Source organism: Lissotriton helveticus, chromosome 12, assembly GCF_964261635.1.
Source record: "Lissotriton helveticus chromosome 12, aLisHel1.1, whole genome shotgun sequence".
In the NCBI taxonomy this organism is placed as follows: Eukaryota; Metazoa; Chordata; class Amphibia; order Caudata; family Salamandridae; genus Lissotriton; species Lissotriton helveticus.
The window spans coordinates 691478394-691501295 of record NC_136073.1 but is presented as its reverse complement, the minus strand read 5'-3'; the positions used below and the strand labels follow the sequence as shown (position 1 = coordinate 691501295).

Here is a 22902-nt window from a genome sequence, read left to right as displayed (position 1 = left end):
TGCGGGTACGCCTGTCCCCGTCCCAACGCACCGTTGACCTGCGCCGCGCCTGCAGAAGCCTCGAACCGTAGCCGCAGCCCAGGAAGACATCGCGACGTAAGGAGATTGGCCCCCGCATCCGTCCGCCTCGAACCCCCTACGAAAACAAAGGTACTGTAACTGGCATCACCGAGGAAGTCGCACTGACCCCCGACGTCTCGCACCGCCTGCCTGCTCTGAGACCCCTTGGACGCCTCGGGCTGTGCGTGCGCTTTGCCTGGTGAACGTTTGTGCCCCTACGCCTGAAGGTACGAGTCACACAAGCTTAGTACGACTCGTACCCCCTTGTCCTGATCAGCCGCGGTGTACGCGTCTCACGCGGGATGCGTGATATTCAGTAGGGCCTTTCCTTTGCGCTACGAGGCGTTCAGGCCTCAACGAATAGCGCATCCAAGCCTTAGGTATTGCCTGCAACCCTGTGAAGCCGGTTTGAGAACCTTGTACCCATTTCTAAGTAATGAACAGTGCCTGAAGAACAGTGAAGTTGTTTTTAAGAGGTATTCAACCCTTTTTTAAAGAGACTGAACATTGTGATATTACGAACTGTGGCCTAATTCTAAGAGTAACTGGAATCATCCTGAAATCGTTAAGACTGTATTTACAAGCCTGCTTGAGAGTTTATATATAAAGGAATATATTTTTACAAAACTACAGTCTTGTGTCCCTGTGTGGTGGGTTGATTATTTATTGTGTGTGTTACACTAAATGCCTAACCGTATGTGCTCTGGAGTTTAGCCTTGTCTCCTCGCGCCACGCCCCCTAGGGGGTGAGCAGGGGTTATTTCTAGGAGTAGTCCTTTGCCCTGACTTAGAGGAGAGGGTCCCTGCTTGTCACAAGTGCATACCTGTGCCAACCAGAGAACCCCAATTCTAACAACCCCGTCTCCATTTCCGTATAGTGGGGGGCTTGGCGTGAGACCAAAGTGCCGCTATATCGCGCTTTGCTACTGCCACTGCTGTTCCTAGGAAGCTTTCCCCCTCCTTACCCAGGTTCCCCATCATCACTTGGGCCTCGAGGGGACTGAATTCAGGGAAGGAGGTGGGAGACGGAATATGAACTCGGAGGGCATGCCTTAGCTGTAAATATTTATAAAATTGGTAGGAATGGAGGGAGTAGTGCTGCTATAACTCTTCAAAGGATCTGATGTCGTCCCCAACCAGCGAGATCCCAATGTGGTCCTACCTCTGGAAATCCCGGACGGATGAGGCCTCGCTCAGCCAAGCACCGCACCACAAGGGCGTCTGTCTGGTGAGTTTCCCGTCCCATTCCGTGTGGCGCAGGGCTGTGTGCCAGGCCATGAGCATCGTCCGGGTGATGTGAGGGGGGGAGAACCTGCTGTATGGGGGCCTCATATAGGTAGGCCTGGAGCTGTGGGAAGTCCATTGATCGGCGCTACACCTGGTATGCCGGGTCGGACCAGCCGCCCGCAAACCAGTTGTGAATCACGATGAGTCTCGTGGCCAGATAGTATAGGTGGAGGTTGGTTATCCCCATGCCTCCGTCGTAGGGAGGGATGCAGCATTGTGCCAGGGACATTTACGGTCTTCCGTCCCCCCATAAAAACCGGGTGAGGGTACTATCAATTTTACGGAACCAGCTCCCAAGGAGGTGAAAAGTAATATTTTGTAAGATAAACAAACAAGCGTTGGCATAGCCAATAGGTCTCGCTTTTGGGACTGTATAAGTATTTAGTGATGCAGCACAATATCCTTGGTGCAACAACATTAACTGTTGCATGCTTAAACACTTATAATGTCCCAACGGCGAGACCTATTGGCTAAGCCAAAGGAAAAGGAGGCCCAGTGAAATGAGACAACTGCCTTGGATCAAACACTTTGATGTCCAGGAAAGCCGGGATTCATCCCAAATTTCCTGGTTGCGCAATTAAGTCCTCTAGAAGGGTATTGTTTTCTCTCTTCTGTTTTCCACCAAAGGTTCAGACTTTATTTTTAGTACCATGGAACTGCAGCTAGGTGCTGTCAATTACATGGACATTTCCCCTTCAGGGGCTACAAGTGACGTCATAGACAATTCCATACATGCTGGCGATAGCACAGTAATGAGGGAAACTTTTGGTGGCCTCTATCCAATCATGTCTTTACACAAAGAAGGCAACAATTGCCGCTTTATAAAAGAAACGGGTGACCCTGTGCACTGTGCATTGCTTGACAGGTGACCTACAGCAAGCACGAGACTCACGTCGTTAATCAGAGTGCAGGCCTCGGGGTCTGGGATGCACGTCTTTGCACTGCCCGTTGCTGGCCTGTGAAATGTACAATCATAACAGCACAATTACAGGTTTTCAACAGAACATACCTAAAGGACGGCTCCAGAAACCTGTAAATGGCGCATTCCGGACTGAAGTGTCACACATCTGGGGCGCTTCTCTTCAGACGGGCTGTCTGTTAGCTTCCTTGGCCCTGCAGGGAATGGAAGAGGCAAATGAAACTGACGAAGAGTGAGGGGGAGGAGGGGGGAATGCAAGCAGAGGAGAATTCACAGTGATAGAACACACAAATGAAACTGACGAAGAGGGAGGGGGAGAAGGGAGAGGGGAGTGCGAGCAAAGGAGCCTGATTACAGCAATAAAAACACAGATGGCAGCTGTGCACGTGCACGAGCTCATGAACGCAAGCTGTGGGCCAGCAAAAGCCTCTGGTGGCCCTTTTAAAAGCCACTTACTAAATGTCTCGAAGAGACAGCATGCACTGTCTCAGGCGAGACCTAAAAACGGGGGAGAACCATCATATTAAAAAGGGCACTTTTGTCAAGGGGGTTAATAGGTAGGGATTGCCATTTCCTGAGGTCTGCCTTAGCCTTGATGGCCTTGGTGACCAGAGGCGTAATATTCAAGGCCCATTCAAGCTCTGGATGCAGGGAGACCCACACCCCCAAGTACTTGTGTGACTGCCGGCGTAGGGGAATGGTCATTTGCCAATCGAAGCAAGCACAGGACGGGTGGAGAGGGACCAGAGTGGACTTTGCCGGGTTGATCCGAAGGCCTGAAACCCGTTCAAAGGCAGAGAGGGTGCCCAAGCATTGTGGGCCAGAGTTCTCAGGGTCTGCTAGGAAGAGGAGGACGTTGTCTGCATAGTGGGCGATTCATCAAACTGATACGGGTCCCAATCCCAGCCTCGGATGAGGGGGTCCTGTCGTATGAGAGAGGCCAGGGGCTCCATCGCCAGCGCGAATAAGAGCAGCGAGAGTGGACATCCCTGGCGAGTGCCCCTTTGAATGATGAACGCCTCCGAGAGCACACCATTAATTAAGACCCTCGCCTTGGGACTGGAATATAAGACACGGGTGAGGCGCCGAACAGGAAGACCGAAACCCAGCATCTCCAGCACGTCCCCCAGGTAGCTCCAATCCACCGCATCAAATGCTTTTTCAAAGTCAATGAAGAGCAAAGCCAGATACGGGGTGAGGCGGTGGCGGTCCGCGGGCAGGCATAAAACCGCATTGGTCCGGATGGACCAAATCTTGCAAATGGGGTCTGAGACGTTGAGCCACGGCGGTGGCAAACATTTTCACCTCAATGTTAATGAGGGAAATGCAGCGCCGTTTGCGCGCCGAAGGGCCCGTCCGCGACCAAACGGGCCCAGGGCCCCGAGATGCTGCCCTTTTTATGTCATATTCACCTGCTTCACTTAGAACCCTCCAGCAGCCTTCCTGTGCTCTTCTATCCACAACCTGGAACCGCCTAGTATCTCTCGGCATTGCGGCCGACTTGCCCTCTCCTAGACTTACCCGTGCACCTGAGCTGTTCCCTGCCCCACCTGAAACTCGCATCCGCATATTATATCTTAATACTCGGTCTCTTCCCCAACACCATACCGATATTTTCCTCCTGTTAACCGCTGAAAACCCAGACATATTGTTGCTCACTGAGACCTGGCTGTCTGATCTTTCCCTCCCCGACATTTTGGCTGCCTTACCCCCTAACTACTACCTGCTGAACGCCAACCGGCCTCACGGCCGTCGTGGCGGCGGGGTCGCAGCAATCATCCGCAAAGACTTACCTCTTATTAAGTCTTCATCATTGTGCCTTCCTGACGTTGAAAATCTGGTAATCAGCCTGCCATCCGAAGCTGGAGCCTTGACCCGTATTGTTTTATACCGCCCCCCCACTCCTATGCCTCTGTTCCCTGCCACTCTTTGTGAGCAGCTCACTGCCTTAATGACCTCCTCAGCCCGTGTTGCCATATATGGCGACTTTAATTACTGGTTTAACCACGTTGATGCTGGTCCTCATGCTACCGAATTGTTTGAGGCACTTTCCAGCCTCAACCTGACGCAGCATGTTACCTCTCCCACTCACACTGGGGGCAACATCTTAGATCACATCTGGACACAGGGTGTATCGCTTCTCGGCCCGACTATTTCCCCCTGTGTCTGGTCAGACCATTCACTGATTGAGTCATCTATTCTTATAAAGGGCCTGGTCAGGCCCCCCCTCCAGCACGGAGGGTCCGCTCGGAATTGGAAGACCCTCGACTCACCTGATTTTTTCTCCTTACTTGTTAAAACTCAGCCTCTACTCCCTGAGACTTTAGATGTCAATACTATGGATGCCAACATCTCACATTGGCTAACGACGGCTAGCGACATATGCGCACCTCTATCCCGCTTCTCTCGCACTCACCCCAATAAGTCCCACAAATGGTATAATTCCACCTTAAAACAACAACATTTGGAGCTGCGCCGACTGGAGCGTAGATGGCGGCGCAATTATCTTAGCTCCGACAGGGAAGCATACGTGTCCGCGCGCAAAGCCTATAAAATCGCAATCACCTCTACCAAAACCACCTTCATCTCTAACAGAATTTTAACAGCTCCTAATAGATCTAAGGAGATCTTCAAAGTCCTCGGCGAACTGACATCGGACGCCAGGACACTTCCGAATCCGCCTCCTTCCTTAGAATCTTGCACTGCTCTAAACTCCTTTTTCATTGACAAAATCACTTCTATCAAGAATTCCATTCCCCACTCACCCCCCCCCTGCTACAGCAGTTCCATCTCTTGCTAATACATCCACTCTTTCTCAGTTCCCCGCGCTCGACCCGGAATCCCTTACTAAACTGTCCATTCGCGTGAAATCTGGATCCCCTAAGGACTGTTGCCCTCCCTTCGTGCTTCGAGACATTTGTCACACCCTTCCTCACTGTATTCTCCCTTTACTTAACTCTTCCCTTAATTCGGGCATAGTCCCCAGCTCATTCAAAGAGGCCGTACTGGTGCCCCTAAAAAAGCCAGGTGCCGATCCAGCAGCCCTGGCCAACTACCGCCCCATCTCCCTCCTGCCCTTCCTATCTAAAATCCTTGAGGCTCATGTTACGACCTGCCTCTCGCATTTCATCGAGGAGTCCAACTTCCTGGCGCCCAACCAAGCCGGGTTTAGACCAGCCCATTCCACCGAGGCCGTGATCCTCGCTGTGCTGGACAACCTCAGACGCAATGATGACAGAGGACAACCCCAGGCATTAGTTCTACTCAATCTATCGGCGGCCTTCGACACGGTGGACCATAACATCTTAATCCACCGTGTCGAATCCGCCGGAGTCTGCGGGGTTGCCCTGGCTTGGATTAAATCCTTTCTAGAGGAGAGATCTCAGGCAGTCAGCATGGGTCCTTTTCGCGCCACCAGCGTCTCATCATCCTGTGGAGTTCCTCAAGGATCTTCTCTGTCTCCCCTTCTTTTTAATTTGTACCTTCAACCCCTCCTTCACTCCTTAGGTAAGTGGGACATCACCGTGTTTAATTACGCGGATGATTTACAAATTATTTTTCCCCTCACTTCTCCTGACGCTGTCACTAACTTCCAGACAGCCTTGACACACATCCAGCACTGGATGAATCAAAACCAACTCAAGCTCAATCCGGGCAAGACTGAGCTCCTTCTCCCAGGGAGAAGTGCCCCTTTCTGGGGCCCTCAGTACTGGCCTATTGAGCTCGGAACACCTCCCTCTCCTGCTGGATGTGTAAAGAGCCTCGGAGTCTTGATTGATTCCGGGCTCACTCTCAAGGCACAAGTGAGCGCAGTAACATCTTCCTGCATGTTCCAGCTCTACAGGATACGGAAAGTCGCTCACCTTCTATCGCCTGAAGCCTTGCTGCAAGTCCTAATAGCCCTGGTGATGTCCCGGTTGGACTTTTCTAATTCTATCTACTACGGTCTCCCTAAATCTCAGCTGTCTAGGCTACAGATCGTCCAAAACCAGGCTGCTCGACTTGTCTTCAAAATCCCTAAATGGCAGTTGGCCCAACCCCTACTACGCCACCTTCACTGGCTACCAGTGAACGAAAGAATCACTTTCAAGGTTCACTGCCTGGTCTTCAAAGCCCTCACAGGTCCCGCCCCTGCTTTTCTTAAATCTCTAATCACCTCTTACTGTCCTTCTCGTACTCTGAGGTCCACCCACCTCCAGCTCCTCGTCGTCCCCCGCTTCAAACTCTCTAGATCGGGTGGCCGCAGCTTCTCTTGTCTAGCCCCCAAGCTGTGGAACTCCCTCCCTCTCTCACTCAAGTCATCTTGCTCCCTTCTTTCTTTCAGGAAATCCCTAAAAACACTACTCTTCCCCCACTAATTTTTTTCCTTCTCTTTCTTCCTCTTTTCTTTATCCGATTAGCGCCAGGAAACCCATGGTGACAGTGCGCTCAAGAAATTTGTTATAACATAACATAACATAACATAACAAATGGGACAGTAATCTGCACAGGCGAGGGAATGTGGTTGTGTCTTTGGGAGGACCACAATAGTGCCTATGTCTGTTTTCGGAGGAAAGGACCCAGTGTACACCACATGTGTGAACAGTTCCACTAAGTGTGGGACTAACATATCGCGATAGGTCGCATAGTATTCTTGTGGGTAACCATCCGGGCCTGGCGTCTTACCGGAGTTCAGGAGCGAAATGGCCCAGTGTATCTCCTCTGGGGTGAAGGGGAGATCTAGAGTCTGTGAGACCGTCTGGGGGAGCCGAGGCAGCTGGGTCCCAGTTTCGGACAGCAAAGTGGCGAGGGAGGTTTCGGGAGGTCGGGCTGAGTAAAGGGCAGTGTAGTAGCCCGCAAAGGCGTGGGCAATAGTTTACGTGGTGAACGCCCGTCACAGCCCGGATCTCGGGAATGATGCGGTTGGCTTTGGTGTATGAAACTAAATTATGGAGCAATTTGCCATTTTTATCGCCCCAGCCATATAGGCACGCCACGGAGGAGCGCCATAGCGTTTTAGCGGCTTCCAGCGAGATCTGGCAGATCTCTTCACGGAGCAGTGCAAGCTGCCGGGCGAAGTCAGGGCTATCAGTGTAAGCCTGGGATGCCTCCAATTGTGCAGCACAATCCTCCAGCTGCACATGGCTGGCGGCACGGCCGCTCGCTTAGCATGGATCAAACCTCTAGCCGTCCCTCGTATGTTGGCCTTGCCGGCCTCCCATAATGTACCCGGTGAGGAGATCGAACCCGCATTAATCGAAAAATAATGCTCCAGTTCCTGCCCGAGGGGTTTCAACAAATTCTGCGTCTTGCAAAAACCAAGCGTTCAGCCGCCAGGCCGTATGAACGCCATCAGGGGAGTTCCTGAAACGTACGGAGATAGGGGAGTGGTCCGAGATGCCTCGGGGTAGGAGAGTAGCCCCAGAGATCAACTGACAGTCAGTGGCCGGCATCAGGAGCAGGTCGATACGGGAGTGAGTATGGTAGGCCGCCAAAGTGTGAGTATATTGTTTCGACTGGGGTTCCACACCCTCCAGGCATCGCAAAGCCGCAGAGCGGATAACCAGTCAGATAAACGCTTAGGCGAGGTGGGAGGCCGAGGGAGCACCTGTATTGTCACGGCACGGTTGCATAACGGCATTGAAGTCGCCTCCTATGACTGTCAGGCCCTGAGAAAAGGTTGAGATTACGAGTGTAAGACGTCGAAGGGCAGAGGGCGTTGTGGCGGGGGGATATATGTGCACAGGAGATTAAAAGGATGCCCTTCGATCTTGCCAATCAAGGCCACATAGAGGCCTTGTGTGTCCTTCTCAACCTGCGCCAGAGTGAAGGGAAGCCCCTTACGAAGCAATATGGCCACCCCCTGGGAACCCCGTGTAAAACCAGAATGCCAGACCCTGTCGAACATATAGCGGGCGAGGAAGGTGCAGTGAGTGCCCAGGAGGTGTGTTTCTTGTAGAAAAAGGATATCATGCGCATGACGCTGGGTGCTGCGAAGAACAGCAGTTTGCTGTATTCGGTCTAGTAGGCCATTGACGTTACACAACAAAATGTGAAGGGGTCTATTTAAGGTGGACGCCATCTGGGTGGGTAAAGTGTGGAAGGAATAGCGCCTGCGCAAGTGGACCCGGATCCCAGGAGTGGTAATACCCCATAGCCAGGTTTCGGGGGTGAAACTCTTACGATCTGTTAAGTCTCATGTCGTCATCAATGGCATGCTTGCGTAGAAGGCTACCAAGGGAAACAAAAAACAGTGGACCGTAGGCGGCCAAAAACAATAAACAAATGGGAGACAACGGTCTGCCCACCCTCCCACTCCCCCAGCACAACCCACCCTACACTTCTGAACATGAAGCATCTGTCACCCTGAAAAGGAAACACTTTAAAATAACAGAACACTAATGAGTCTGATTGCTAAGCTAAAACGATTAGCAGAACATGAACATGGCATAGATGGACCCCCTCCATGTATTCGGATAGGAGATTCGTTAACAGCTGCAAGTACATTTGAAACAATTAAGCAACAGATGAATACAAATAAGTCTGGAAGCTGAAGTGATAATCAGTTAGCGGAGCATGATCACAGTGGAGAAGGGCTGCTCCTGGTGTATGGATCTGGTACCGCTCTCAGTTGCATGAGCAGTTTGTGAACCATAATACGGGCCCCTTGTCTCGGGCCTGAGTTCAAACCCCCTCGTCGTCTCTGGTTCCATGGAGCGTGGGGCTCCTTGACAGGTCCGAGTCAGATATGGCAGGGCACAGTGACTCGGAGGGGTCCGGGATACGGCTCAAGTCGATCAGGGAGCCAGTCGAGTTGGGAGTTGCAGACCCTTGGGATATAGCATGAGGAGGGGGCCGAAGGGACACTGCACCCGGTGAGCCGGAAGCTTCACCCCGTCGGTCACCCTTCTTGTGGGACCGAATTCGGCGTCTCGGGGGTTTAGGCAGGGTTGGATGAGGCTGCGTAACGTCTCGTCGGGCAGGGGAGGAGACCAGTCGGTTCAGGAGGGGGCGTTCCTCCATGAGCCAGGTCCAGGCAGCCTGGGGACTGTCAAAGAAGATTGCCCTTTCCTGAAAAACAACTCTGAGCCGGGCCGGAAAGAGGAGACCATAGCAAATACCCAAGTTACGGAGCTTCTGCTTATCTTCATCGAAGGCTCGACGTTGGGCCTGCATCTCCCTGGTGTAGTCTGGGAAGACCATGATCTTGTTATTTTGGAATGTCAGTGGACCCTGCGCCCTGGCCGCCGTAAGGATAGCGTTCCTGTCCCGGAAGTTGAAGACCCTCAGGATAATGGACTGGCAGGAGTACCAGGTGGAGGTCGGGGCAAGGGAGCGGTGGGCCAGTTCAACCGCAAACCAGGTTGAGAGGGACTCTTTGGGCATCCACGATCGCACCCTAGTCTCCACGAACGTGTCCGCATGGCCTTGTTCAACCCCCTCGGGAAATCCTATGAGGCATAGGTGGTTTCTCCTCGACCTGTTTTTGGCATCCTGAGCCTGACGTTGGAGCTCCGAGGCCTGGGTCTGGAGACGAGCCACCTGGGTCTTGAGCTGGCTTATGTCGTCCTCTGCCGTGGAGATGCGCGATTCCGCCTCTGTGATCCGAGCAGTGGCATTGCGCAGGTCTTGGCGAATGAGGGCCATATCAACCCTCACCTCACCAATCTTGTTTTCGACTGAGGCCTGCGACGTGCCTATCGCCTGAAGGATAGTGGAGAGATCACCCCCAGTAGGGGCAGGAGTTTTGGACATCCCTCCTCCAGGATCCCGTTCAGTCGTGGTGTACTGGTCCATTTTGGTTTGGGTTTGAGGGTTGGGGGTCTTCAGGGTGCGGTTCCTGCCCATCGCCCCAAGGGTGTAATCCAGCCACTGCACAGGCAAGGGGGCTGGTCCGCAACCACGAAGAGGAAAGGAAAGGGGGGGACCTCCCCGACACCGAGACTGTCGATACTCGGACCCGGGCGCTCAGGTCTGCCCTCAGGTCCTGGTAAACTTATGGGCTGGTCCAGTACGCATCCAGTACCCCAGGGCCGTTGGCAGGGCCTGCAAGGATCAGGAGAATCCGCCCAGGAGCGATCAGGCCGGTGCGGACAGGCAACAGGAATGGGGGGGGCAACAGCGAGGGCCCACCGCACGATTGTTGCAGCCGAAGGAGAGTTTGTGGCAGAAGGATGTCCTCAATCAGGGAATGGGTGGAAGGGGGGGGTCCACCCCACGGGGTATTCCACCGGCAGGGGCTGGTGCCAGGCAGGCCGATCAGGCGGGCCCTCCCTACCACACCACCCAGCGCTCTCCCGGGGGCACCACCAGAGCCTCAAGACGAGCCGGGTCTCCCTCGCCGCTACCCGATATCGGTAGCCAGGGTCAGTACTTCACAGAGGGGCAGGGACCCCCACCAGCTGCAGGTAGTCGCGGATACACTGAGCAAAGCAATGCAGGAGCAAAAAAAGTAGGGCCTCAGCCGATACCTCGCCCCCACACACCAGCCCCCAGCCGGTCAAGAGGCTCCCCCTCCACTCACCGTGGCTCCAACAGCGGGGCCGAACCAGGATTCACTGCCTCTCCTGAGGTCGACAGTCCACGGAGGTCAAGACAAGGCCCCAGTGCCACCGCTATGCCAGGCCGTCAGGAGGGTCCCGGCCCAGCCACCACATGAGGTGGTGCAACAGTGATCAGAGGTCGGTCCCCCAGGGCGATCTCCAGTGGTCCCGGGCAGGCCGGCACAAGAGGTATCAGGGCGTAGTCCCCAGGAGGCCCATTCACATAAGGGGAGCAGGTGAGGCCGGGCCGTGGGGGAAGAAATCAGCCCAGACACACAGAGGGGGCCTGAGGGGCCGGGCCGCTGGGGAGGAAAATCCGGGCCCGTCCACCCCATCTCGCCATGGCCCGACTGCTGCAGCCGATCCCGGCTGATCCGGCCAAGCAGGGTCCCAACAGGCCAGAACCTCAGCCGCCGGAGCCCCGTTACCAACCAGCTCAGGGGATCCCCACCACTAGCGCTCGCAGGGCTCACAGAGTGGGTCATGCTGGGAGCGTAAGGGGTTAATCAGGCCTTGATCTTCCACTCCTCACCGCTGCCCGACAGCGGCGGCCGAGCCCAGCCACACCCCAGTCACCGCAACTCACCGCTAGGCCGATCTAGGTGAACCAGGTCCACTCCGGAGGCCAGCAACAGGAGCGGACAGCCGGGTGGGGACTCCGCCCCAGGCACATATGGCAGGCCTCACCCCGCGGCTCCGAGCCCCGGCGCTCCCTCACCCTCTCGGATCTCCGACAGCACCGGACAGCAGGTGGGCACGGCCACCACCCTGATGCCGCAGGGGGGCCCCGAGGGAAGAATCAGCGGAGCCCAGGCCATGCAACTCAGGAGCAGGCCGCCGAGGGGGCCACCATTTTCTGCTCACAGCAGCGGAGCAAAGGGCCAGAAACAAGGCAGTAGGGGCTCCAATCTACCCAGAAACAGACCGGAGCACAGTGAAAGGAACAGGGGATCTCCCTTATTGGTGAGCAGGGATCGATGGCAGCTATTAACGGCGGATGCAAGGCGGATGACGGAGGGGTCCGGAGCACTCTTAGAGTGCGACTGCCATCTTGACGCCTCAGAGGGCTTAAGTTTAGTCTTCCTCAGTTCTTACGTTTTCCTTCTTCATTGTCCCATTTACCCATTTTCTGTTTACTGTCCTTCATATGTTTAGCTAGGTTGCCTTTCTTTAGCTAGGTTGTCTTTCTTACAAGAAGCTGCCATCGGTTGATATTGTACAATTTTCTTTTCCTTTTTTGTATTGTGCTGTTGTGTATAATCTTTTATTAAAATGTTAATGGTTTTCTACTTTTGAAGCAATCTTATCATAGTCCACTTTTTCTATTAGAAGCCCTTTTGGTGATACATTATTTGTTCTTTTGGCAACTTATGGATTTTTTAAAATGTCCTTTCAAAGTAAATTCAACCACCAGCAAGCTACCTGGTATGTTTCACAGTTTTTCCCCTCCTATTTCTTATAAGACTTCAAATCTTTCCAATATTATTATTCTTCTTTTGAACAACTCACCTGATAAACTGTGTGAGAGAATTATTGACCTCGGGCATTTCAGGCTTACGTCCTTTGGGACTACTAGGTCCAAGTGCTTTGATGTTTGTCAGTTGTAACAAAAATGTCCTCTCTTATTCTGTCCTGATGAAGATCCCAGTATGTGATACTTCACGGGTCAAAACAACCATATTTCTATGTTTGGACTGTAATTCTACAATCATTGAAGTGTACATTGTTCACAGACTTAAAGACTTTTCAGCCAAACCATCAAAGTATTAAACCGCTGATTTTGATTCTCCTTGTTAATTTCTGATTTCAATCACCTGAGCAAGGCATCTTCACACAAAGTTTATATAATACGAAAAATACATTTCTGCTATATTTTTTTTTTTTTTAAATTCTTTTTATTGTTGCATCAGGTGAATCATTAGTACCATGAACAAGACATCGCGGGGGAGCGTCAACATTCCGCTCTACCCGCCGTTACGCAACTTTTTAAATAGACAGTTACATTGCATTCATCCTGACGAACTTATTATTTTTCATTTTCACCCCGAACTCCCCCCCCCCCCCATCAACTATAAGTAAAGGCAGTAACTGAGGGACCTCTCCTCGAAGCCCCCCCCACCCATCTTCCCCTCCCCCCCCAGCAGCATGAACCCTTCCAACCACTCCCTCCCCCCCCGCCCCTCATGGCTCTCTCGGTCCTCAAAGTTGTGTGTCAATGAGTATAAGCACTCCCCATGGCCCGTAGCCTTCAAGTGCACATATGCTGGAATCAGCGACCTACACACCATGTCTGTGCTTCATCCTACCACCCGCCCACTTCCCCCCCCCGGTCCCGCCCTCCTACTCCAGTCCATGGTAGTGCCTCCACTTGGCCCATATTTTTCTAAATTTTCGGGGGCACCCCCTGGGTTTATACGTAACACGTTCAGCTGCCATATACATATCCAGGCCTCTTCTCCATTCCTCGAGATTTGGTTTCCCAGGCGCCCCCCACAGTCTTGCAATGTCCCTTTTTGCGACCACCAGGGCCAGCAGCAGAAAAATGAGCAAGTATCGCGTGATATCCACCTCCGTGGACATTCCCAAGAGCGCCAATTTGGGGTCCCTGGGTATCTCCACCTCCAGTATCTCACTCAATTCATTGAAAATCTCGTCCCAATATTCCTGTATCACTGTGCATCCCCAGATGACGTGGAAGAAGTCGCCCGTTGGGTGCTGGCATCGTAGACATGCGGTGTTAGTAACCCTCCCCATCCGGAAAAGCCTCACCCTGTCAAAGTATGCCCGATGAAGGACCTTAAACTGAATGAGGCGAAGCCTCGATTTTATGGCCACTTCTCGGGGGTGCATGAGTATGAGTTCCCAGTCTAGGTCCTCCAGCGTGCCCACATCCGCCTCCCACCTCTCCCTGAGGACCTGTAGATCACCCAACATGTTATTTGTCAGTGTTTTGTAGGTCATGGATACCGCCCCCCTCTGCATCTGTTCTTGCAGTAGGCGGCCCTCAAGTGGTGCAAACTGGGGAATGTCAGTGAGAGATATGTGTTGGGCTCCCCATGCATGTCGCAGCTGTATGTATTTGTAATATTGGGTTCTCTGGAGTCCAAACTCCTGTTGCAGTGCTTGGAATGTTTTAAGCTCCCCCTTTGCTATGACATCCCCAACTGTGGAGATGCCAATGTCATCCCACCTTTGAAACCCGCGCAACTTGTTCAGTTCAGTCAGCCACCTACATGCCCATAGGGGGGTTTGGCGGGTGAGCCTTTCATGCCAACCCATTCTAACCGACGCTCTGCGCCACGCCGTCAGGGTGATCCTAGTCGCGGGAAGAAGCTGGCGGCCTCCCCTCCCCCCATATAAAAAGTGGAGCACCGTCTTATTGCCCCATTTAGACCTCTCTAGTGCATAGGTGGGGTGGTCCGCCGGGGCGTGTATCCAATCGTTGATCGGGGTGAGGTGTTCCGCCCAGTAATAGGCCTCCAAATTAGGCAATGAGAGACCCCCACTATATTGGTGGCGCTGCATAGTCGTGAGTGCCACCCGGGCCTGCTTCCCCAGCCACAAGAAGGAGCGGAGATCGGTATGGATTTTCCGCAGAGTCTGAGCCGGGAGGGGATAATACTCATTTTGCAGGGCGTATAAAAACTTTGGGAGTAGGATCATTTTATACAGGGCAGCCCTGCCCAAAATGGTGAGCGGGAGCGGCCGCCACCTATCCATCTCCGCCTTTGCCGCCACCAAAATTCTATCGACATTGTCCGTGTAGGAGCGCTGCACATCTCGGGTGATAAAGACCCCCAGATACCGGAAGCCTGCCGTGGTGTGAATGAGCAGCTCAGGCAGCTCCTCCCCTCGCGGGGCACCTTGTGGGTCGTATAGGACCGACTTATGCCAGTTTATAGTATGGCCGGCTACCGCCCCAAAGTCGTCCAGTTCCCTGAATAAGGCCGGTATCGTCGTGGCCGGGTCGGTCACATACAGCAGCACATCATCGGCGTAAAGGGAGATCTTCTCCTGGTCAGTGGCCGATTCCCCCCAGTGGAAGCCAGTCACAGCTCGGTTGAGCCGGATGCGGATCGCAAGGATCTCGATCGTGAGGGTAAAAAGGAGTGGGGATAGCGGACACCCCTGTCGCGTCCCCCGCTCTATCGCGAACTCTCTCGACATTCGCCCGTTTACGCGCACTCTAGCCCTAGGTTTCGAGTATAGAAGTTTCACCCAGCGCTGGAACTTGGGCCCAAACCCAAACCGTTCAAGGGTCCCCATTAGGAAAGGCCAGTGGACCGCATCGAACGCTTTTTCCGCGTCCAAGGAGAGGAACCAATGTGGCTCCCTCCTGTCACAGACTTCTTGGAGCCAGTTGTGGGCGCGCCGCAGGTTGAGTTTGGTGGCCCTGTCCGGCAGGAACCCGGACTGGTCCGGGTGGATCAGGCCCGTAATTACCTGACGCAAGCGCCTTGCAAGAATAGTGGCTAGGATTTTGGTCTCAATATTTAGCAACGAGATTGGGCGATAGGAGGAACAGTCTCCAAGGGGCTTGCCTTCCTTGTGGATCGGGATTATGGTAGCTAGGGCCAGGTCCGGCGGGAGGCCTCCGGAGGCAAACGCACCCTCATACAGCGACTTCATGTGACACGAAAGGAGGTCCCCCGTTCGTTTGAAGAACTCCGCCGGGAAACCATTAGGTCCCGGAGCCTTCCCCGGTTTCAGGGCAGCCATCGCCTCTGCAATTTCATCTAGGGACAGGGCGGCTTCCAAAGCCTCACTATCTTCAGGGGTCAACTGCGGAATGTCCACGCTACCCAGGAACGATCGCGCCACCTCGCAGTCCCCTAGGTCCCTCGCCCTGTAGAAGTCTTCGTAATAGGTCGCAAAGGCCTCTGCAATGGCGCCGTCTGTGGACGCCCGCGCCTTACTAGGGAGCTCAACCCAATCCACCCACCTGGCAGCTCTCTCGCGCCTGCTCAACCATGCCAAGAGTTTACCAGATTTGTCGCCAACATCGTATAAGCGATGTAGGGTGGCCAGCGCCTGTGTACGCGCCTCGTCCGTACTTAGTTCTCTATACAGCCTTTGCGTATCTAGCAGTAGTCTAAGATCAACCTCCTCCTTCGTTCTGTGATATTCTGCCTCTCGGGTCAAGATGTTTGCCTCCTCCTTCGCTATGGCTTCCGTGCGTTTCCTTCTGGCCTCCCCTACCCTGGATTGGAAGCGGTCCCTCAACACCGTTTTCATGGCTTCCCACAGTGTCACTCCGGACTGTACCGATCCCTCATTTTCGGCCATAAAAACTTTGATATCCGCCCTTATGCCCCTTAGAATTTCAGGAGTCTGTAAATCCCATGGCGACATATGCCACTGTGCCTGGCCTCTCCCCCTTCCCCGACCTATGTGTACGAACAGCGGAGAATGGTCCGAGATACCCCTCGCCCTATAGTCCGCCTCGTCTCCCGCCGAAAGCTCCTGCCTAGATGTGAAAATGTAATCTAGCCTAGAGAAGACCTTGTGGGCCCCAGAGTAAAATGAGTAAGCCACGTGGGCAGGATGTAGCCACCGCCAAACGTCAGTAAGACCGATCGTGTCCATTCTGCGCGCCAAAGCCGTCTCTGCAGCCACTGTGTGGGGGTTCCCAGATCTATCGCGCGTCGTGCTCATCACGTCGTTGAAATCCCCCCCCACAATCTGTATTGTGTCCGCCGTGTCTAGCAGAATGGCCGTGATCTCCTGCATTGTTCGTGTTTGTAATTTGGGTGGAGCATATACCGACAGTAGAGTGTACCTGCGCCTCCTCCATGTCCCCTGCACCCCGGCAAACGAGCCCTGTGGGTCTAACCATGTACGTGTGACTGCGAAAGGTGCTGTTTTCCTAACTAGTATTGCCGTGCCCCGTGAGTCCATGGTGTAACCCGCGTGTGCCAGAACTGTGTACTGCCCGCGCGCTAAAAAGGCACAGCGGTTCCCCCTCAGGTGTGTTTCCTGGAGGAAAACGATGTCAGGTGCCACTCGTTTAATATAAGCAGTGACCAGGCTCCTCTTAATTTTGGAACCCAGTCCGTTTACGTTCCAGGTCAGCGCCTTAACCCCAGCGCCTTCACCGTGGGGTGTAGCTAGTGTACTCGCCATTGTTCCACTTGAGGACTATCCAGCACCGGGCCCCAGGGCCGGGACGGTGGCAAGGGTAAACGTTCCCGAACTTGCTGCTGCTGCTGTTTTTTGACGAACTTCCCCCCTCCCTCCCCAGCTCTCTCAACAACCCCAACGTGGGGTAACATGGTAACAAAGCCCCATCCCGCTCCCCCCACCCCACCTCCCTCCCCTTCCAGTTGCATCCCCATCCGGGTCTCAACTATCCACGGGAGTAGGCCTGTCGCCCTCCCACACATCCCACCCTCAAGAAACCTCAACCAGTGCTAAAAAACACAAAAAAACAGTACTAGGGGGGTGCCAACTTGCTTGCTCTGCATCGCCGAGCCGTCATCTTTTCCCTTTCCCAGTGCATCGTTGTTCACGAGTGTGAGTCTTGTGTGTCCATCCGTTCCTCACGACCTGTAGAGTCTTGCTCCAGCTGCCGGATCTCTTTGGCCAGAGGGTGCAACGAATCACTCCTTGTATCATCCTCTTCTCCTCCGGATGCGCGGCCCTCCGATTCCTCTATTTCTTCTTCCTCCGAGCGGATTCCATTTCTCAGGCTACCAAACCTCGAGCCTGCCACGGAGTCGGAGCCCGGTGACGCCGACCTGCCTCGCCTCCTGTCCTGCTGGTTGCTGGTCCCGTATGGAGTTTGCGGCGTCTTGTGCTGTGTCCTCTTCAATCTCCGTCTTTGCGGCTTCGGCCTCTCCCATGTCGGACGTTCCCGTAGTGACCGGTCTAGCTCTGCCCGGCCCGCCGCCTCCCTACTATTCAGGATAGGCCGCTCCTCCAGCCATTGCCACGCGTCGTCCGGGTGTGCAAAAAAGATGGATTTGTCCTGATAAATGACCTTGAGCTTGGCCGGGAAGAGGAGCATATACTGGATGTTGAGGGACCTCAGCTTTGCTTTTACGGCGTCAAAGGAGCGGCGTTGTTTGGAGACTTCCTGACTGTAGTCCGGGAAGATCATTATGGTGGCGTTTTCAAAGCGGATCTCACCCAGTGTCCTGGCCTCTCGCAATATCAGATCTCGATCGGCAAAGTTCAGAAACCGGGCTATGACCGGTCTTGGTCTCGCACCCTCCGGTGGTTTGGCCAAGAGCGCCCTGTGCGCCCTCTCTATGATAAAACACGGGGAAAACCGCGCCGTAGGGAAGGTCTTTTTGAGCCAGTCAAGGAGGAAGGCGGTCATACTCCTTTCTTCAATCCCTTCTCTAAAGCCCACGAAGCGCAGGTTGTTCCGCCTTGACCTGTTCTCGGCATCGTCCACCTTCCACAGAAGTTGACGGTGGGAGGCCTGGAGCTCTGCCATGTCCTTCCTTAGCTCAGCCACCGACTTCTCATTGTCCGTCAACCTTGTCTCAGTCACCGTGACCCTGTCGGTTAAGTTACGAAAGTCCTGGCGTAGCAGCGTAACCTCGGATCCTACCTCCCCGATTTTGGTTTCCAAGGCCGCTCGTGAAGCTTGGATGTCCGTTCTAGACGCCTGTATGGCCTCCAGCAGCATGTCCGTGTCATTGCGTGCTCCTGATTGCACGGGCCGTTGTTCCACCGCGGGTCGCGGAGCAGCGAAATTGTCCATTGGGCCTTGCCCCTTGGTCTTGGGTGCCGTTGCATTCTTACCCATAGCGGCGTTGTCTAGAGGCCAGGGGCTTCTGGGATGAACTTGCCTCCCTCCGCGGTATCGCTGGGCTCGGCCGTGCGCCGGGAACAGAGGCAGAGTGAAGTAGCGCCTCGACAACGCAATGCCCTCGGGCGGCCCCTAATTATGGTCCTGGGAACCTCTGGGCCGGGGCCCGCGTACACTCCCTGTCCTGATGTGGAGCGCTGGGGCCGGGCTCTGGTCTCAGATTCACCCCGGCTGCAATACTGGAGGGGGCCCCGTCTTCACCCCTGTCTGCGCCGCGGGGGCCAGGGGGTGCTCCTCAGCCTGTGCCTCGTGCGCGTCCCCCCCGGGATTCTCCCTGTCGCAGTGCCGGATCACCAGGCGTGGGCACAGGCAGGGTGGTGCCGGCGGTGACAACCAGCCGCTCCCGAGCCGGAGCGGGCCACAGGAGTTCCAGGGCAGGAGGAGCAGGCCTCCGTAGTCTGTCGCGGCTCGAGGGCCGTCTCTCCGTGGGTCGTCAGTGCGCGGCCGCCATCTTGGTAAAGGCGGGCGCCGCCACCGAGATCAACCCCAGCGCCAGGCCCAGGACAGGTGCGGCCCTCCTCACCTCGGTGGAAGGCTCACCGGCCCTCCGTCTCTGCTCCCAGGCACAGAATCTGCACAGCGTCGGAACCAATGCGGGGATCTCGCCGTCGCTACCTCTCCATCGCCACGACGGTCGCCATCTTGAGTAGGTGGTCGTCGGTCACCTCCGTCCTGCTCCCGCTGTCCGGCGGCGGCGGTGTGTGATCGTCCGCCCGGTGGCCGAGCACCCGATCAAGCCTCCATCAGCCCGCAACAGCTATTTGCGGGAATGCCGGCACTTGGCGCGCTCCTCTTCCTCCCGTCTCCCAGGCCGTCAGGACGATCTCCGGGGCATAGAGGAGACACCGTCACGTACAATGGCCAGGCGGGGTCGGCTCCGTTTCGGGACTGCAGCAGCCCTTGGCAGGTGTCCGGGCGTCAGTTCCTCACTTTTGGTGCCGGTTCTGGGTCTTGGGGGATAGTGAATGCCGGATAATAAGCAGGCTCGGCCGGAGCTCTGTTCAGGCACGTCTAGTCGGCCATGTTGCTGGCCACGCCCCCCCCCACATTTCTGCTATATTTGACCTTTGAAATATAACTTTGATTATTCACTCATGAAATGTGATGTGTGTGGTTAGTTATGTATTTTGCTTCCATTTAAACCACTAAACCTAAATTAGTAATATGTTGTAGACAACAAGTCCTGCCTTAGTAGCGCTTCGGAACTTTCAAATTCAGAACAATTCTACCTGATTAGCCCTTATGAACCATTGCTTTACTCACATTTTTTAAAATTAAACAACTTAGCTAAATTAATCCTTAGATAAAAGGTGCAGGATTTTCTGGGTAATTTCTTTAAAAAAGAATCCTTGTTTTTTAGAATGTTGCTTAATCAATTTTCCTGTTTATCTATTTTGTCTTAATTATTGAATTCAAGTGCAGTACCTTAGCACCTAACCCCCTCTTGATCTATTATTCATTTACAGGACTCTGGGCTATATCTAAAAGAATTAATTGAGCCAGTTTTGACCTGCTTTAATGATGCTGACAGCCGATTACGTTATTATGCCTGTGAGGCCCTTTACAACATCGTCAAGGTGGCTCGGGGTTCAGTCCTGCCACACTTCAATGTGCTGTTTGATGGCCTTAGTAAGGTGAGTATTGTGGATGTGTGTGGGCAATCTATAACACACTATGCTTCGTAACCTTCCAAAGTTCTAAAATAAAATAGCTGGGGAGCTAATTATGTCATAATGTTGTTTAAACTGTTAGCCACATACAGATGTAAATCTTGACCTGGACCGATTTACTGGAGTTGTGGTTCACCAGATACAAGAATCAACATTTGTATCCATCAATAACTGATTCATTTGGGACTGAAGGAAGACAGCATTAGGGTTTCCCTTTCTCTCCATGATAGGAAGACCATGCTTTCTATTCAGCTTTGGACAGCCCATGGCACATTAGAAGGTGGGGAAACCTCATTCTGACCATCACTACACACTGCTTTGGTATTTTGCGGTTCCAGTTAAAGAGCACTTATGGTTTATTTATCCCGAGATCAGGTATCCATTAGTTCCTCTTGATGAAATCTGGATTGACAATTTCATTTGCCACGTCCTTTAAACATTTGTGGTCCTAGAACTGTTATGTCATCCTGTTTGCAGGGTTGTTCCCGCAGTTTGTTGGCACAGGGCATTAAGAAGACTTAAGTGAATGTGAAGAGCACATTCACATGAGAGGAGACGATGTAGCCTTACTGCTAGGGCGGTTGACCTCGAAGCTGGGGAACCGGGAACTCGGCAACGACGCTCAACATCCTGTGATTCTGGGCATATCACTTAATCTCCCCGTGCCTTACAAAAATGAATGTGTCCTTCTGTAACGAAACAGGTGCTCATGTAAAGCGCTCTGATACCCGATTCGGGTCTAGTTCACTCTATATAAAACTCTATTTAAAAAAAAAATATATATATATATATATATATATATATATATATATATATATATATATATATATATATATATATATATATATATATATATATATATATATATATATATATATATATATATATATATATATATATATATATATATATATATATATATATATATATATATATATATATATATATATATATATATATATATATATATATATATATATATATAAATAAAACCTACCTGACTGGGGTCCGTGTTTTCTGTTACTGTGGCTGAATGTTCGCAGTGCTGAGGACTTGGCGTTTATATATATATATATATATTGCTGTGATACCTTACTGTGAACGTGATTCTCTTTTGTCCCTGGAGATATTTTGAGAAGCATTCATTACTTCGGGGAGCCCTTAAAGACATTATATTGAGTTAGTACAGCAAGGTGGTACGTGGTTATGAGATCATCTTAGGTTTGGGTGGGTTGATAAGTCCTGCAATGCTGTCTGTACCTTCATAACACCCAAGGACTAATTCAAGAGCAGTGAGAGACCATGATTCATCAGATTTGTAGGTTGTCTAATTAATGAAAGCAAAAATATGCCAAGGGTTGAATCTTAGAACAGCCGCAAACCTTCCAGGGTAATAGCAGTTTGAGATTCTAGGATGGATATCCGAATGTCTCCTGAGGTCATCTATGGTCAGGTGTATTCAGTACTTTGTTAAAAGAGTATTAATATGAAGAGCAGCAGTGCACAGAAAAAACAACCCAGCTAGATGGGTAAATGTGATTGAAGGAACTATTCCTCGTGGTGTAAGAAGCAAATGTCTTTTTAGGTCTTGTAAGGAGAAGAGAAAGAAGATTCTCCTTTTTTGACAAGAAAGGGTTTCTTGATAAGAACATGCGAACAAGAATTAAATTCCGTTGATTGAACATGTTTGCGATTATCAAAATTATATTTTTGTTTGCTTTGAGCTAAAGCAACAGATTGTCGTAAAATAGCATCTTTGTTAATAATGGTGACATCTCTTGAAGAGGAATTAGAAGAATGTCGCTCTAACCAAGAAGGAAGAAGTAAAGAGCGACATTTTCTGCCTCTTAACAACTCAAAAGGAGTGAAGTTAGTTGTAGAATGAGGCGAGTTGTGATATGCATTGACTTTGTTTTTAAGAAAAAGATTCACATCTAATCCAGAGGATAGAGCAGTCTGAACACCTTCTTTAAGAAAATGGTTCGCTCTTTCAACAAGTCCATTAGCAGCAGGACTGTATAAAGCTACTTGAACATGTTTAATATCCATGGATTTCAAGAAATCTTGCATGGCATTCGATACAAAATGAGTACCGTTGTCTGTAACAAGCTCTCTTGGAGGACCTTCAGAGGAAAAAACATTTTTGAGGAATTGCAAAACAGAATTGGTCAAGGCTGATTCAACAAAAGAAAAATATATCCATTTGGAAAAATAATCAATCAAGACCAATAAAAATCTTGACGAGGTGGGTAACAGAGTAAAAGGTCCAGCAAAATCCAAGGCAACTTTCATCCATGGACCTTCAGGTAAAGAAACTGGATGTAGTGGATTTTGTGTCGTCTTCCAATGTTTGTCAGAGACAATACATTGAGGACACAAATCAATAAAAGAAGAAACCTTAGCATTTATAGAAGACCACCAGTAATTTTCCCTAAGTTTCTTACAAGTAGCAGTGACCCCTAAATGTCCCGTATGTGCAATCATTATAAGTTTATTCCTAAGAGAAATTGGAGGAATAATACAGCCATTCCTAGTGCAGATACCATTTTCTAGAGATAATTCTGAAGAAATTTGTGCAAAAGATTTTAGATTATGTGAAACTTTGCGAATAGGAGGCCATCCCTTA

The 22902-nt window shown here is 52.0% G+C and overlaps 1 protein-coding gene across 1 annotated transcript in view; it reads left to right on the top strand.

Annotated features, from left to right (window-relative positions):
- VAC14 (VAC14 component of PIKFYVE complex) overlaps nt 1-22902 on the top strand; it is a 1984055-nt gene that overhangs the window by 413166 nt on the left and 1547987 nt on the right. The window contains exon 4 of the mRNA XM_078670682.1: nt 20073-20240. Coding sequence (XP_078526808.1) covers nt 20073-20240 — 168 coding nt within the window. The remainder of the gene's footprint in view (nt 1-20072; nt 20241-22902) is intronic.